The sequence below is a fragment of the Buteo buteo genome, chromosome 18, assembly GCF_964188355.1.
Source record: "Buteo buteo chromosome 18, bButBut1.hap1.1, whole genome shotgun sequence".
Lineage (NCBI taxonomy): Eukaryota > Metazoa > Chordata > Aves > Accipitriformes > Accipitridae > Buteo > Buteo buteo.
This window is the reverse complement of record NC_134188.1, coordinates 7,027,780-7,045,228: the sequence shown is the minus strand read 5'-3', so window position 1 is coordinate 7,045,228 and position 17,449 is coordinate 7,027,780. Positions and strand designations below refer to the sequence as shown.

The 17,449-nt window shown below is 36.6% G+C and overlaps 1 protein-coding gene across 7 annotated transcripts in view; it reads right to left on the bottom strand.

Moving 5' to 3' along the window:
• Positions 1-4,494: 4,494 nt before the first annotated feature.
• Positions 4,495-17,449, bottom strand: part of SACS (sacsin molecular chaperone) — a 62,761-nt gene continuing 49,806 nt past the window's right edge. For all 7 annotated transcript variants that reach the window (XM_075050726.1, XM_075050723.1, XM_075050727.1 and 4 more), the window contains one exon: positions 4,495-17,266. In XM_075050726.1, the coding sequence (XP_074906827.1) occupies positions 5,706-17,266 (11,561 nt within the window). In that variant the 3' untranslated portion in view covers positions 4,495-5,705. The remainder of the gene's footprint in view (positions 17,267-17,449) is intronic.

Below are 17,449 nucleotides of genomic sequence, written 5' to 3'. Positions count from 1 at the left end.
TTAAGCTGAGTTTTTGGGTCCCTGCAGGCAAAGGAGGCAAGTGAATCAAGGTCTCCCATGTTATTTGGAGAGTGGTCCGACTGCTAACGTATTCCTTTAGGGAGAAGTAGGAGGCCACGTATCTTCTGCTTCTGAAATTCCCTTTTCCTGGGCTATAGACATCTACCTTCAGGAGTGAGTCCAGGGCTGTTGGCCCTGAAGAGACGAATATATATCTCTACTCTACAACTGTATCTCTCAGCTATCTCTCTCTCTACAACTAAGCGCTCAGCTGAGGAAGACTTCAACAGAAACCTGTCTTCAGCATGCCTTTAAAGTCAGTTTAGGTGGTTCCAGCTCCATGTGCAAGCTTTTGCAAACCAAATTATGAACAGACTTAGCTTATTCATCAGATAGATAGAAAGTACGAGTATTAAAATAAAGGACAGGAAATTCCATTGTATGTGCCAGAAAACTAAAAACTGCTGCTGTAAGTAACTTGGAGGGCTGTAATGTCTACAGTCTTTTAAAGATATAGTATAACAGCAAAACCAGGACTTCAGTACTTGGAGAATTCAGCCACTATCTAGTTTCAAAGGCATTTGAATTGTCATCATATCAATGTTTCTGACATCGAGGAACATATGCCCACTTCCATGTGGTACCAAACTACCCATTCACCTAATCTAATCCCTACATGTTAGCCAGATACTGTAAGTGTATTATTAGTTACAATCTGCCTATTCTGCTGGCAATGGAAACATAGCATTTTAAGTTATGCATTATAAGCTTTTGTTTTGGAGGCACATTTTCAAATGTGATTTGCCAGTTAATACAGAGCAAGGGGTTGAATGCAGGCTTTCCACGTATCACAGAAGTAACCTAACCCCTACAACTACTGGGTATCTGGAAGCCATTGCTCCTCTAACTTCCTACATTGAAGTTGCTCTGGTTTAGTTAACATTTTTACAAAGCTGTAGTGCACAGCTAGGAAAATCAGGGTGCAGTTCCCTGGCTAGTAACACTACTAAGCATTATGGCACCTCAGTTAGACATTCCATGCAATAACTGCTGCCTTTCTTGGGGAGATGATGAACCTTTTGGACTTGCCTCAGGTCACAGGTGAATTCTGAGCAGCACAGAAAACTAAACAGGTCTGCTGTATCCTCAGCTCTGCCATCATCCAAATCACCAAGTCGCCCCTCTTCATTGTTTAAATTTCATTCTTCTTTTCATTATGCTACAAAAATGACATTAAACTATAGTTGCATTATATAAAAGTTGTGCAGGATTTTTACAGCATGGATGGCAACTTCTTGTCACTGAAGAACATTTGGGGGATTTTTTTTTTTTTTCTTTTACTTGTGGTTAGTGGAAAAACAAAGTTTATGCTAAAACTACCACACTGTTATCAGCTGATGCTATAATCTGAATTGTTGTTAATCTCCATATAGATTATACATCACTAAATTATCATTTCTGATATCTCCATGTGGATATCTTTCCATCTGTTATTAATACATCAAAATTATTGTTTCTTCTGAAATCAAACTTCAGTAAATAGTTACAGATTAACAGAAAATTATGGCACAGGAAAGTGAGAGTACGCATTTGTCTAGTTTAGTTTCAAAAGTGTTATCCAAATGGAGAAGAACAAAAAAACACTACCCAGCATAGTGAACTGTATTCTTTGCGTATTTTTTTTCCCTCAAAAAAATTATTTACAGCAGTTCCTGTAACCAGTTGGGATTGTTACACAGTGGAAAAGCAAAAATACCAAAATGGTAGAAAAACTTTATTGGCGATTGCCCAAACACAACCTCTTTTTGTTTCCATTTCACAGTCCTTTAGTATTGACATTTGTCTATCTTTTTATAGCTTTATGCAAAAGGAAATTGCAAGAATTAACTGAAAACTGAGTTATTGAATAAACTTTATACAATTTGAAAAGACTGCTTCTCCTTTTGTGTTCAAATGAAACATAGCTTAAATAAATGTTTTCATTTTTAAAATGAAATTATCTTTCAAAGACTCTAAGAATGTGAAAAATACATTATTTAAAAATACAAACAAAAATCTTGGCCCCCAACTAAAGATATATTTTCCAGAATTTAGAAAATGCTTTACAATTAGGTTTCATTGGACATCTAGAATTCCTCTGTCTTCATCTGTAGTAGGTGAAAGTAAGCAAAAAATTATGCCAGTGTGCAAACCAAAGAAAAGATAAAAGAATTTTGATGAAACGCTCATTGACAAACACCTCCATGTGACAAAAATGTGTGTCTTCTTCAAATGAAAACATCTACTTTGGCTGTCAAGTTTAATTATTTTTGAACTAGTAGTTCTGCCTGTGTTCCACAATACCAATCCAGCCATCCTCAAACCAGCAATAGGAAATCTCAAAGTTGATACTACCTTCAATTAAAGCAATTACAATAGATTTTATTAAAGCCCTGTTTAAAACAACCCAAGTACCAAGTGAATGCAATCCTTATACTAATAGCTCTTAAATCCTAGTTTTCACATCACCATAGTAACTTTATTTTGATAATTTGAGTACAAATATTACAAAACTGCATTTCTTTATACAACAACCCATTTTTTTTTCTTTTGGTAGTTAGCTACACAAAAATCTGTTGTGGTTTTTTTTTTTTTTTAAAAAAAGGCCTTTTTCTTGTCACTAATTGCTAAGGCAAGTGACCAATGCTTTCTAGAATAGGTGCTAATACCATTGTTTGAGAGGAAAACTTTTAAAGCTTCCACAAAAAGATTAGTTACAAACCTGCCAAGGCTTGTTATAACCACAGTTCCTTATATTTAAGCTACTAAATGTACAGTTAAATTATTTTCATGGACCACTCATCTTTGCTATACCTCACATCCTGGGAGACAAGACTACTGAAGCTGCTTTTCCTAGACACATTACTGGTACCTGTGGAAGATAACTAGGACATATACCTGGCTGAAAAGACATTTTCTCTCATGCAAACTTGTGTGATGTGCAGAATTACTTGTAAAATGTATTTTTGTGGAACCTAACATGCTAACATTTACTGCTATTATTACATACTAACTGTTCAGAGCTTCCATGCCTGACTTGGGAACAAATATGTTATTCTGCATTTCCCAAGGCTCCAGCTGAGCCAAAAGGAAGCATTAATTAAGCATTTTTTATTTATTTATTTAACCAGGGATTAAATGGCACTTACAAAATCAGTTTCTCCCACAGTATGCTAGGCTAGCTGTTACAGTGAGTTAAGCAAATAATACAAAAAAAAACTAAGAGACTTCCAACTGAGATGCCACTCTTGCCTGTCTCTCTGCATCCATATGTAAATTTTACTGCAACTGATTGATGGTATCAACCCGGGAATAATAGAATAAATTATTTTTTCTCTGTCACACAGGTTTTCTTGCTCATCTTCATTCAATACTTAAAATTGCTTCAGACCATTAGCTTCCTAAGAACTAGGACCATTTTCTTTCTCACAGTGTCAGCACTCAACAACATATACAAAAATAAAAATATAACAAAATAATTTAGTAGTTCCGCACAGTAATATTGGTAAGGCAACATAAGTTGCTTACAAAACACAGTTATGCGCTTAAAAGATTTCCTTCCTCAAGATCTCACCTAAAAAGGGGAAAGTGTTCGTGTTGCTCCTGTTACTCATTTGCATGCTAACATGCTACCTTATGTTTTAGCTCCATTTAAACTGAAAAACAGGAGAACTGTTTCCTTTTGTTTGTATTTTGCTTACCGTGAATACTATTCATCTGACTTAATGCACAAAGTTATGTAAGAGCCACAAAGGAATCTGTTTAAAAAACATAGGGAATTAACTAAACCTATTTATTTCATGGCACACCAGGATTTGTGTTTTACTTACATGCTATTTATTGCAAAAAATTAGCAAAATGTACAATTTCTTTGAGAAAACTGCAAACATTTGTCACTGCAAGAAAAAAGCATTTTTCCTTTTTAATAGTATTTTAATATTTGTACAATTACTTAAGAGTGAATTGAAAAGAGATTGTGTATTTACCTATATAAAAGAAAGCTTGAAATAATAGGTAAATTTAGTCTTTGTAAAACCAAAACACATCAGACTGAAATTTATGTTTGCATTTTTCTTTATTAAAATTATGGCACTTAATATTTAATAGCAGAAATAATAATAGGGCTTCACAATCAGAAGCAGTATCATTTTCCAAACATCACATTTCTTCCCACTACAATTTGCAAGATTTTTCAGAAGAGAACAAGCCCTTTATAATTTGCACAAAACTGAAGAAGCCTTCATCATGATTTTTTATTTTTGGATTACAACACTATCGCAGCTGTATCAGCCCGGCAAGCTCACTGTTGTTTATTTTCCTTTGTATTCTGTAAGTTAAATTACAGTTTCACTGCGCTGTCAAGTAAAGAATTGTAATAGGGTGTCACTGGAAAAAAAATTAACATTTATGTTAAATGTGGCTAATCCAGCAAAGGAAAAATCTTTCCATTTAGCATTATCCTTCCATATTTTTTTATTTTTTTTTTTATTTTTTTACAAAGAGCTAACGTTGAACATATTGCATGACATTACCAAAAGTATTACAAGAGTGTGAACTAAAAATCAGACTTCTCTACTAGGGCTGTAGTGAACAACAAAATAAAAAGAGCATTACGTTGCAGCACCTTTAAACATGTAACAAAAAACAGTGCTCAGTTTACACCAAAAATGGGTTACTGTATTGTACTATTATCAATGTTTGTTTGTGGAAAAATATATATATATATATGTACACACACAAAGGCACACACACAGGGGAAAAAAAAGAAACTCAAGCATTTAGACATCTGAAAACTGAGGTTTGGTGTTCAAACAAAATAATGATAAAACACCATATAATAATGTTCACCAATTTTATATCATCCACATGCATTTTTCATTGAACAAAGATGACAGGCTCTAGGAAAAAAGGTAAATTAAATACTTAATTATTTTATAATAAAGTAAATGCAATCAATGCATGACATGAAGTTGCATGTTAAATCAAGTATCATTATTCAGCATTAAAATAACTGTACCAGTTCACAGGTACTAAACAATCCTTTAAATGTTCACAATGTGATGCTGCAGCAAATTTATGATCAGATCCAGCTGATAAGAGTATTACTATGAGTGACACAAATGTCCACAGAACACAAAAGAATACAGAAATGCTTTGGAGCAGTATCTCCAAAGTTATTTTCATTTCCATCCCATCTCCCATTTCATTTATGTCCAGTCTTAAGATTAGTACATTGAAAACTAACATTATTGGTTTTGAAACATTATATTAAACGAAATAAAATCTAATAAAGAGTTACAACTACAGGCTTCATCTAACAGAAAGCTAAGCTTTGGTTATATAAAGTGCAGGTCGATAATATGCCAATTAATCACAATATTGTACACACAGCTAATTTTTGCAGCTCAGTTTCCTTGCAAATTTTAAAAAATACTCATGTTTTTACAGTTTGCTTATACAGCAGGCTCAGTTAAAAAAAAATCCTCTTTAAATAAATTTCAATTCTAAGTACTTCAGTACCATCCACCTTTGTGCACTACGCTTCTAAACTGCTTGGCAATGTGTAACCTCTTGGATGTTCAGTAATCTGCACAACCACATTTGTATCCCATCATATGAAATACCTAAGCTCTTGACAAAACACTTCCCTAACCTCTTCAAATCACTTACACTTTCTGTTGTATAAAGTTTTCAAGTTTTATTATGATACAAGCAGTACATTCCATCACTCTCATAGCAACTTCTGAAGTAAACCTATCATTGGGAATCTGTGGAAAAGGAAGTAAGTCAGGATACCTAGTTTTTAAGCTATCTACTCCATAAGCTTCCAATGTCTGAACATCATTTGTAAGCCCTTCAAGTTGCTGACTATATTCCTCTATTTTTTGTGCAAGGGCTGCTGGTTTTACGTCTTTGTCCGATTTGCCCTTCACAGCATAGTCGGCTGCAATCAAGGCTAGTTTAGTAGAAAGGTAGCATTTAAAGCATACCCATTCATTGGCATTTTTATGGAGGTCATTTCTTGCAGCTGAAAAGTTAGCTCGGGCCTGCCTAAGCCATCGACGTGCCTCTACAGGATTGCCAACAGACCTGAATGTAGGTGGGACGAAAAAGCGTTGCGAGTAAGATGGCGCCGTGGAAGATGGACACTTTTCTTTATACTGTTGCCTTTCAGATTTGTGACTTGTTGCTTCCTGATTCCATGAAGTATAAAATCTCTGAAATGAAAATTTATCTGACTGAAATCGAGAAGCAGAGGATGAAAATGGTCTTCTTGAGGCTCTGTCCATATTTTGATCCATAAAGGCCTGCTTCTCTAGCCTGTTAATCTCATTCTGTAAATGTTTGAAAACTTCATTAGCTATATCAAGATTCTCTGCATTTTTATCTGGATGCCATTTAAGATACAGCCTCCTAATAATCTTTTTTCTTTCAGATTCTGGGAGCTTCCAAGCCTGTTCAATCACTGATGTCACTTCTCTTAGTATTTCTGGCAACGAGTTTGACTTTATCTTTTTTGGAGAGTGATGTTTTGAGGACATTGTTTTGTGGCTCTCTCTACCAGTGAAGAGAGGTGGAATTGTCCTCGGTCCATGTGCTGGAAATTCTGTAGGACTGGTTGGGGTAGAAGGTGTGCTATCCCTGCTTTGAGAACTTTCCTCCGGTCTTGAAAATTTGTACAAGTCAAGAGAGCTCACTATTTTATATTCACTATATCCAATATCAATCTGGTAAATCTTCCCCAGAAAACTGGGACTTTCATCATCTTCTCTTTCTACTTCTTGTACAATGATTGCATAGGTATAAGTTGGTTGATATGATCCATATATATCACCACCTTCAGCATCAACAAGGTAACCAACATATTCACCAGGATAAAATACATTCATTGGATCCATAAGAAGTGTATAGTGAATTTCAGCTGGTATAGGAGTGCCAGGTGTTGGTAGTTCAAGTTTTGATGGCTCAGAAGAGTCATACTTCACTCCTAAACTGTCAAGCTTCTCACCGATCCGGTAAATATCATTACAACCCAGCATAGCAATTAAATACGAGGTATCAGAAATCAGGTTGTCAGTTGCGGATTTTAAGGTCATTGCTAATGCCAACAGGAAATTTATGTCTTTGCTGTCAGAATGCTGTATGTAAAGCAATATTACTGCATTTCCATATCTCTTCAGGAAAGCAAATGTTTCACTTTTGCTGTGGGGAATAGGAGCAAAACCTTTAACTCTTAATGTTGTTTGCAACTTCTCAAAACAGGAAACTTTCAAACCTTCTCGCAAAGCTTTGCAAAGTCTTACTGCTTTTTCTTCATTAGCTAAAAAAGCATTGTCATTTTCATGCTTCATAATCCTAATGAGTCCTGTGATGAATTGTTCTGACGACAACAGTAACTGTAACCTTCCCTGCAAAGAACATAACGCTCCAAACTGACAAATTTTGGGAGACTCTTCATCCAACTGTTCCTCAAGAATACTGCTAAGTAAGCGAGGCCTCAATTTCTGAGGGAATAACATTATCAATTTAGTGTGAAAACCATGGTCCTTGCCTAAGTAACACTGGCTAAGATCAACAAGCATTTGCACACCAATGTTACCTTGGATTCTGCTTTTGTAGTGGGGTGCATCATCAAAAACTAAGATACTAGACTTTACCAACCTACCATCCTGACTTGGCAGGTAAAGGGCAAAATCCCTCATATTCTCAAGGTCATTCCTAACCTTGACAGAATCATTCTGAAGACTTTTGAACAGGCCAGAAACTACTCTTTTAACCGTGCGCATTTCATTAGGATCCAATTGCTTTCCTTCCGAGTTCTTGAATATGCGACCTAGAACTTCAACATACTGCTTTGTTGAAATAATATCTTCAGTACCCAAATGTTTAAATAACTGATGGAAAGTACCGAGTTCTAAAGGAAGTTTGTAAAGATAAGGTTTAAAATCAGATTCATACTCAAGGTTTATTACTACCTCTTCAGGCTTAAGGAGCTTCCAACCTTCTTCCACCATTACAAAAGAAACTCCTCGAAGCTGAAAGCGGAATTCCCTTTTCTCTGTACTAAGAAATTCATAAATGCTTCTTAGGACCTTGGCCCTAGTTTTCACCATGTCCTCATCCAAAGTTGTTATATTACATATGTTCCTGCAGTTATTGATGACTTTGTCCAGAGGAGGGTCCAAATTAACATTCAGCATAGTTAAAACTTGCTCAAGTTGTTCTTGTGCACCGAGACTACTTCCCTCTTGCTCTTTGATACTTAAAGGTGTTGCTTTCTCAGGAAGAATGGGACACGAAGTCCACAGCAACTGCAACACATCGGTCTGTTTGAATTTAGGATTCACCTGTGCCCCATTGAATCGTATAAGAGGAAGCGTCCCATTAACTTCTTGATACTGAGGATGAAATCTAACAAATTCTGCTGGAGCTCGTTCAGGGCACAGGAAAGGAATTAATGACAATTCTTTCAGAAAATTTCCTGTCAGAAGGTCAGTTCTCTCTTGAAATATGTGATGAAGGAGGACATCAACAGTATTTTGCAGTGTTTCTTTAGACCAGTTTTCTGTATTTGCTCTCATGCTGATCTCCTTAGCAAACTGTAGTAATTGTTGCTGTGAAATGATGAACTTCAATCCGATATGTCGTAGAAAAGTTACCCATGATGGCAGAAATGCAGCTTGATTTTTCGGTTTTGTAAGCTGCTCTAGTTTCTTAAAAAAATCTTGAGGTATAAAAAATTTTTCAGGAAGCATAACTTCAAAGACTTTTACAGTCCTGTCATAAAAATATTTTGCAGGTTTTAATCTATTGCTTGCATCATGAATGATCAAAATGCTTTCAAGCTTTTCAAACAGCTGTTCCTTCATTTCTGAAGTTTCTTCAATGCTAGTTAGCCTATTCTTTAAGTAGATCAAGTGTTCTAATTTTGCATCGTAAGACAGACTTTCAATTTTTGGCAAAAGATGTTTCAAGTACACTTCAAGATCATCCACAGAGACACAGCCAAGCACAGTATACAAATCTTTCAAATGAACCTTCTCTTCAAGAAAAGCTGATGAAGTCGACTGTGTCCATCTGTCTACTTCTACTGATGGGATGCTTTTTGTGAGGACATAACACGTCCCATATTTTGAAATGCTGATGTATCGGCCACTAATGGATTTATAACATGGAAGAGATTTTAAAATTTTAATGTCATCCTGAGATGTCAAATGACATAAATTGCAATTAAAGTACATTAAGAGAGCCTCAAAGTCACTTTCTGCTAACTTTTCAGTCCTAAAAGTTGATGTCTGTACCATATATTGTATGGCTTTCAGAATGCTTGAAGGATTATCTATATTTGCTGTACGTCCTGACAAGAAAGGCACCAAAGCACTGTCTTTGGAACAAATTTTGTTCAATGCCAGCTGAATACAGCCTGTTTTCATTAAAGCATGAAAGACTTTATCACTCTGAGCATTTGGAAAAACAGCTATATGCATAATGCTGAGGGGCAGCAAAACATCGCACTCTGGCACAACAAGATGATTAGCTGAGACAGTAAACCTTACACCAGGGAGCAAAGTCCAGTCCTTCAAAGTTTCAACAACATCATCGAATTTTGCTTGTGTATCTTCTTGCTCTTCCTTTATATTTATAGACTCACTAATAAAATGCCAGGCATTTTTAAGCCAAGATTCACTTGCAAAGTTTTCCTTCCATTTCATACAATTTCTAGTTTTATATTCTCTAGGCAACACAGATGATAACAATTCAGCAAAACTTCTGATATCAAAGACTTTCGCTACTTCACTGCTAAGTAAAATATTGTTGTATCTCAAATACAATGTGTTCATAAAGAGATCCTTGCGAGATGGAATCAGTTCGTGGTATGTTGTCAAGAACTTTGGTCGCTTTGAATCAAAAATTTGCAAAACATTGTCAAGAGTAATAAGGAGTGGCAAGCCCTCAATCTGGATTTCATTTTCTTCTGCATCTTTAAAACAGTAGTCAACCAGAAGTTTGAGACTATGGAAGAGTTTCAAATTTGTCTGCTGAAGACGGCAGGGTAACTTTCCAATGTGACAATTAGAGTCTGGAAAAGAAAATGTCATCAAAAATAATCGGACATCAGCAGGTGTCACATAGGTGACAGGAATATCTGCATCTACCAAACAGTGGTAAAGATTTGCAGTTTCATCACAGTTATATACCAAATTAAATCCAATTTCTAAGAGTAAATGCTTGAGTCTGTAAACATTTTCAGCCACTGTCTTCCGCGTTGTGATGTTATATTCTGTATTTTTGAGATGCTGCAATTCATCTTGTAGTAAGTTGTCAAAGAATGGCCTGCCTTTGTTCACAGTAGACATGTTAACCCATGTGATGATAACAGCAGAATGCAAATCAGAACCATCAATATTTGGAGCTCGCATAACAGGTAAAAGACGCTTCAAATCTTCATAAATGCAACTGTAAACTGCTTTCACTAAACAATACCAATCTGGCTGAATATCAAGTCTATTAACTGGAAAAAATGATAAAAATTTTTTTAAAGTGTCTTTCACAACATGAATAGGTGTGTTTTGCAGCACTGATACTGTAGGATCAGTGCCTGGAAAATACCGTTTCTTCAGCTGAATCAGCAGTTCAACATAGGCTGGTGCTATCAGCGCTGTCATTAGGCTACTATTCCAGTCACTTCTTACTCCAACACCATTATCATCACGCCACAGATTTCTTCTTGCAGAATCCAGAGCAAAGTGTCCATTCACATGAAAAGGTAATCCAGTTTCTAATGATAATGGTAAGAAACAGAATGCTCTGTGAGGTTTTTTGTAATTATGAGTAATGCAAGCTGCGACCCCACCACGTGGAAAAAGAGTAATGTCCTCATTCTTGTGGGCTGAAACCACACTTTTGGATACCTTTTCCATGGCAGAAAAGCCTGACCTGTTACAAATTAACCAAGTTGTAAGATTTCCTTCAGAGTCTTCAGTATCCATTGTGTAAGTAATCTGTTGCACAGGTATTTCACTTAGCTGCTTTTTTTTAGTTACACTGTCAATTACAGATGCATGGAATTGCTTTCGTTTCAGTCTGTCTCCATCAGTGATTTTGCCTTGTACAGAATACAACACATTTAGTGCTCCTGTTGTTTTTTCTATCTCACAAATAGAAATTTTTTCCATATGGTTCAAAAACATTAAGAGTTCTGCTCCGTCTGTACGCAGCTTATCTAAAAGATTTTGGACCATTCTATCTGAGCAAGGAACTGAGGAAATTTCTGATACTTTTGCCATTTCTCCATTTCGAAGAGGAAACCTAAACATCGTGCAATTATCCAGTTTAAAGTGATTTCCTAAGTAGAGGTCCAGTACATCTGAGAACTGTGTTCTGAAATCTGCATCTAAATCTCTAAACATGCGACCAGGACTTGTTGATGTTGAACCTGGTGCATATCTAGCATGAGGATCAAAAATACAAAGTATGTCATTGCCAGATATGAAAGAAGGACAATCAGTAATATGATAAACAGAATTGAAACCTATACCATATTGTCCAGTTTTACAGGGATTTCCTACTTTTGTACCTTTTCCAAGGTTCTGAATTCCTCGAATATCATCTTCTGTAAAAGGCTGATTGTTGTAAACACACAGTGCTGGTCCTTGAAGTGGTGCCCATTTCTCATCAAATATTCTGTCGGCTGGATGCTGTCTAGGATCAAACACAAAACAGATCTCTGTAGCTTTTGCATCATCTGCATTCTGAAGGAGCTCTTTCAGCATTTCTTTTTCTGAAGGGTAGGCATTAAGAATGCTTTTAATTCTACTTGTCAATTTTTCTTTCTGCCCAAATTCTGTTCCAAGGGTAGTAAAACAGATATTGGATGCATATCTTTCCAAAGCTTTATGGCGTTTTGGTACTGCTCCAAGCTTTACTGCAACTTCTCTCGGAATATCACCATGACAATATTTTACAGTTGTGTCTTTAACTTTAATCCATGGACAGTCATTGTAACACAAAGATTTTGCAGGCAGAAGTGCAAGACGAGTATCAGGTAACAGAATATCACCATACTTTTTCTCACAAAATTCCTGCTTCTTCTCTCTAATGAGGCTCCATATTCCTTCACTAATTACTCTCCTACAAAGCTGAAAGTTGTCTTCTGTTAGTTGTTTGGTCCCTCTTTCCTGATTTATTAATTCCAGAACCACAGCAAAATCTTCAACTGTAAAAGCCTGTCTTACACCCACACTTTCAAATAGCTCACGGAAACTATTTTTATATTTATTAGGCAACTGATAGAGATAGGGTGCTGCTTCAAAATTCAAATGAAAAGACACTTTTGTTGGATCAACATACACATTCTCAACCAGAATAAAACTACAGTTTGTCAGTTGTTCAATTATCATAGCTTTTGTCGATTCATTCTGTAACATTGCTTCGTGGAGGTATTTGTAACAAGCATTAGTGATATTTTCCTGATATAATGTGATTCCATCAAATGACTTTGCAACTTCTTCTAATTGATTTATGACCAAATTAACAGCTGGTTTCTTCAGTAAACCCAAAAATTCTTTGACAGCTAATGACAAAGCACCACAACCTTTAAAGGAGTGGGAATTTTCATTAAGAATTGGTTGTATTAGGCAAACTATATCTTGATGATCAGCAGTAAAAAGATCGGTTGCTGGAAACATCGCTTCAGGCTGAAAATCACTGCCTTTCCAGTGCAGTGAGAAGCCTGCTGGCTTGCTAAGGAAAGGAAGGAAAGGGATGGTTTGACATTTTGCAGCAAATTCTTTAGCTCTAGGGTCCCTAGATTTTAGTTTTTCATCAATAAGACTCAATATAATACTGCTTCTGAGACAAGCTGCAGCATGATCAATCTTGTTAATTTCAGCTACTGACTCTGCACGTTCTATCAGATCCTCCCATAAAATATCATCTTTAGCCATTCCCAACTGAACAAGCTTAACCAAAATAACTGGGTTAAGATAATCCTGAGCAGTGCCATAAGGAAATCGTCCATCTTCAGCATCATATAACTTTGCAACTCTTCCTTCAGGATGGATCAGTCTTGATGGTGTAACTAATGGATGTTCATCCAATGAACAGGGAATACACGGAGTAACACGAAGAATTCCCGAGAACTCCTCAACTTTTTCATTGAGAACATAACGCATCAAAGGATCACGCAGCTCTGCATCTATCTCCTGAACATTAGGGAAAAATACCTCAGAAAAGAACTGTTTCTCAGAGAAAGTGTTCTCCAACAATATGTATTTGCATCCTGCTTCTTCAAATCCTGTCTTTACCCAGGACGGGAGATCTACAGCACACAGATTTTTGGAACCAGTTTTTTTAAGGTACTTCAGAAAGATCTTAAAGGCCGATGGTCCAACATCTGGTCGCTTTAGTATAGAGTCATCTAAAAACCTTACATTCTTCATGGAAACCCAAGAGAAACCATCAGAAAACACTTTGATCCCTTCTTTGCTTTTCATATGAGCTATATCTTCATAAAATCCTTGACAAATAACAGAAAAATCATCGTGAACCGAATCAGGATCTGGCCACACTGCACAGTAACTGTAGTCAACTAGCTCGCCGTTGATTGCCATGTCACGTAGAACACAAAGTGCTTCTATGTAGGCTTTTACAATAACATGCCTCATGAATACTGTATTCCATCTTCCTTTCGTGTCTGTTTTCCAGATCTCTTTCCGATTTGAAGTAACTGCAAAGCAGCCATTTATATGAAGAGGTAAGCCTGTTTTTATTCGTAGAGGTAAATAGCAGAATACTTCACCTATGGTGTTGCAATTAGGTTTCACAATCCACTTTTGATCCTGGGTTTCAGACAGCAACACTCCTACTCCACCACAGGGAACAAGACCTAGTCTTCGTCCACTTTCATGTAATGAAAATTTTAAAGCATCTCCAATGTCCATGCAAGAACATATAAGCCATGTTGTTGAATCTACTGTTTTCTGTGGCAATTCATCAGCTGATCTTTTTATCTGTCCTGATTTAGCCATTTCAAAGAAAGAAGCTGGATCATCCTCTGTACCTCTGAAAAGTGGAGACTGTAAATCAGCAATCCTTCTAAATACATGGTGAAATTCTTCTACTACTATCTGTAAGATACAGGAGGACTTTGGTGTTTCAGTGGGAAGCTTTTTATTACTACTGCTGCAGACCTTCATGAGTTTAGCCGCTTCCTTTAAAACACTTACATTTGGTGCAGTCAAGGCTTTGGAAGAACACAATTTTTTTTTGATAGTGACAACATCTTGTGCCACCCCAGGATCATCTGCCTCAATTTTCAAGTATTTCAAAACCATTGAATTTACACTCTGAGCAAATATTATCAGTCTATGACCACAAATGCTAAATTCATCCACAAGAGAGTAAATATCTGCTGTATTGTAACAGGCACTGCTGACTTCACTCACTTTAGCTTCCTGCTGAGTTCTAAAGGACAGCCTGAAAAGCGTTCCTTTGAAGCTGTAAGGAGATTCTACAGTCAGTGGTAGCTGGCAACCAAAAACTCCTATAAATGGCTTAAATTGATTAGGAAATTTTCGTAGCCTCTTCTGTTGTTTACTCCAGTTGATTTTGATCCCAGGGTTAGATTTATCTCTAATATGCTTACTGATATGGTTAACATTTGGATCAAACATAATCATGAATTCACGGCTCAAAATAATAGGAACATCAGTGATATGATAAACAGAATTGAATCCCAGTCCAAACTTTCCTACTTTGTCAACTTCACTCCTTTTTAAAGACTCTCCTAATCGAGTTATATTTAGGAAGTCAGAGTCAGAAAATTCAGAATTATTGAATGACCACAAAGCTGGACCATGACATGCTGCCATTCCTGGATCCAGGAGATTCTCTCTTATATCCATATTTCTTCTCATGTCAATCAGGAAATTACATTCTGTTGCATTAGCATCATCAGCATTTTGAAGAAGCTCTTTAAAGATATCTGAAATGGAAGGGTATTCTTCCAAAATGTTTTTAATTCTTACAGTCAGAGGCTCTCTTTGCCCAGATTGCTCAAATCCCATATTTTCCGGATTAATCAATCTTGTGCTAAGGCATGGGACATTTAACCACTCAGCAGTTTTCATTGGTATGTCTTCATGCACCAAAATTATTGGTTCAACAGAATCTTCAAGCAAATCGTTTAAGTCATCAACTTTGATATCACAATAACAGCACTCATGAATTGGCCTCATTGCAAGTTTATAAGGAAGTTTGCCACTGTATAGTGGCATGGGCGTATGCAGACTTGCAGGAATCTGATTGCTGTACAGCCATCTTATGATGCTCAACATAATGTGAAGATTTTGTTTACTCTCTTGTTCCGAGAGAGACTGCTCACTTTTTAGATATATTTTCTGAATGACCATAGAAACGTGGTCTGGTGTTAACTGCTCAATTGAACCACAACATTTAAACAACTGGTGAAACTTCGCCATTGTTTTTGGCACATAATGTAGATAAGGCTGAAGATCAAGATCAGGTACTGACTTTATTACTGCTTGTGTGAGGGAACAAAATGTTTTACCTGTCCAAACCCAGGGAAACTTCAGGGCTTTAAAAGCTTCTTTGCCTTCTTCTAGATGATCATGCATAAATCCATAAATCTCAAGCAAGATATGCTGAAATTGATAATAGTCCTCATCACTGAAGGTTTTAGAACTGTGCCAATCAACCACCACTTTGAAATGTTTTAAGACTGCTTTTATGCTGGGCTTGGTTGGGATGCCAAGTGCTTTTTCTATATCCAACAGCACATTTTCCACAAGAGGAACTGAGGAACCAACTAAAATTGCGTGAGATATATCACACATTTCTGGTGGCGAACACAGATTACAATGATCTCCTTTCCAAACTAAGGATCCTGGATAATTTGGAGGTCTTTCCTTACATGCGGGAATCCATTTTATTTTTTTCAGCGCAGCTTTTGTTTCAGATGAGTGAAGCAGTGTATGGTTTTTGTTCAAAATCATCAAAAGAGTTCTAGCTTTTCTTAACAGTAAATCATGATTGGTGCTAGAGTCAGCATGCAAACTTTCAATTTTATTTGCCACTCTCATAATATCACTTTCCTCAAGATTGGCCTCATTTTTTAAGCCTATTTGTCTCAGAGAATGAAGAATATCTGAAGATGTAAAAATAACAGGGGGAAAGCAAATTTCCTCCTCAGCATAAAACAAATTTTGCAGAAGTTCTACCTCAGGATCAAAGAGTTCATTTGCTGACAGTATCTTTTCCTGTGAAACCTTAATAAACTTTAGTGATGTCAGCCAATCTATCACATCTGTATTCTCATTTTTCAGAAAAGTCAGATTTTCAAGAACCCATTGCATTATCTGTGTTGTTTCATCGTATGAATAAAAATCACTTCTTATGTCTTCTATAACAAACTTCAAGCAATCTGTGCTCTTTAGCTGTTCTATTTTCAGCAGGTTAGCTAAACGAATAGTAGCTTCATCACTGCTGTCAATTATTGGAACAGAAAATCTTAGACCAGGAGGAATTTTGGCAGTGTGGTGTAATACCTTACTGCCTTTTAGCCCAGTAAAAACAGGGGCACTTTCATCAGATGATTTTTCGATTTTTTTAAATATTAGCAATTCCTGAATAATTCTTCTCTCTTTTTCATTTGCATCAGTTAAACTAGCTAAGAATGCCCTAAGAGCATCTTTATGTGTTGATGGGAATGATGCAACCTGATTGCATAGTTTCTGTAAGGACATTTTTTCCATTATTTGTAAAACAGCACTTGGCAATGGTGGATGCACATATTTTTTTATAAGTGGATGTTGGATAGAAGTATCCAGCTTCTTAAGTACAACTCCACCAACTTTCTGAATAATATCAGCTAAATATTCCGGGAGCTGAGTCTCAGATTCGTCTTCCAGAATGATAGGTGATGGATTCCTAAATCTAATCAGTTCCACTGATGTTTGGTTTTCCTCCAGCAGTGTCTTGGGGATAAGCGGCATGTCATCAAACACACTCAAGTCATCAGAAAAATGTATATATAGGTTCTTCCAGACCATCTTAAGCCAGGAAACTGATGGGTGATTTTTGTCTTCCAAACCTGGATACCACTGTACCACCATGTCTCTGCCAGGCCACACGCTATTCATAACTTCTTTAATGAGCCGGGCAAATCTTTCTGGGTTCAGAAGCTGCAGCTGAGTGCATGGCCTTCCTGAAATTATAGCAAAAGGGCAAAGCCATGAAAATGACAGAGCAAAGTTACATAACAAAGTGCTTTTGGTTGTTGTGGGGGGAAGAAAGAAAAAGGAGTGGGGGGATGAATCTAACTTGTACCCTGCCTTTTCTTTTTGTGGAAAAAACTGTTTGTTAAATAGAACTGCAGATACCAGCTCCC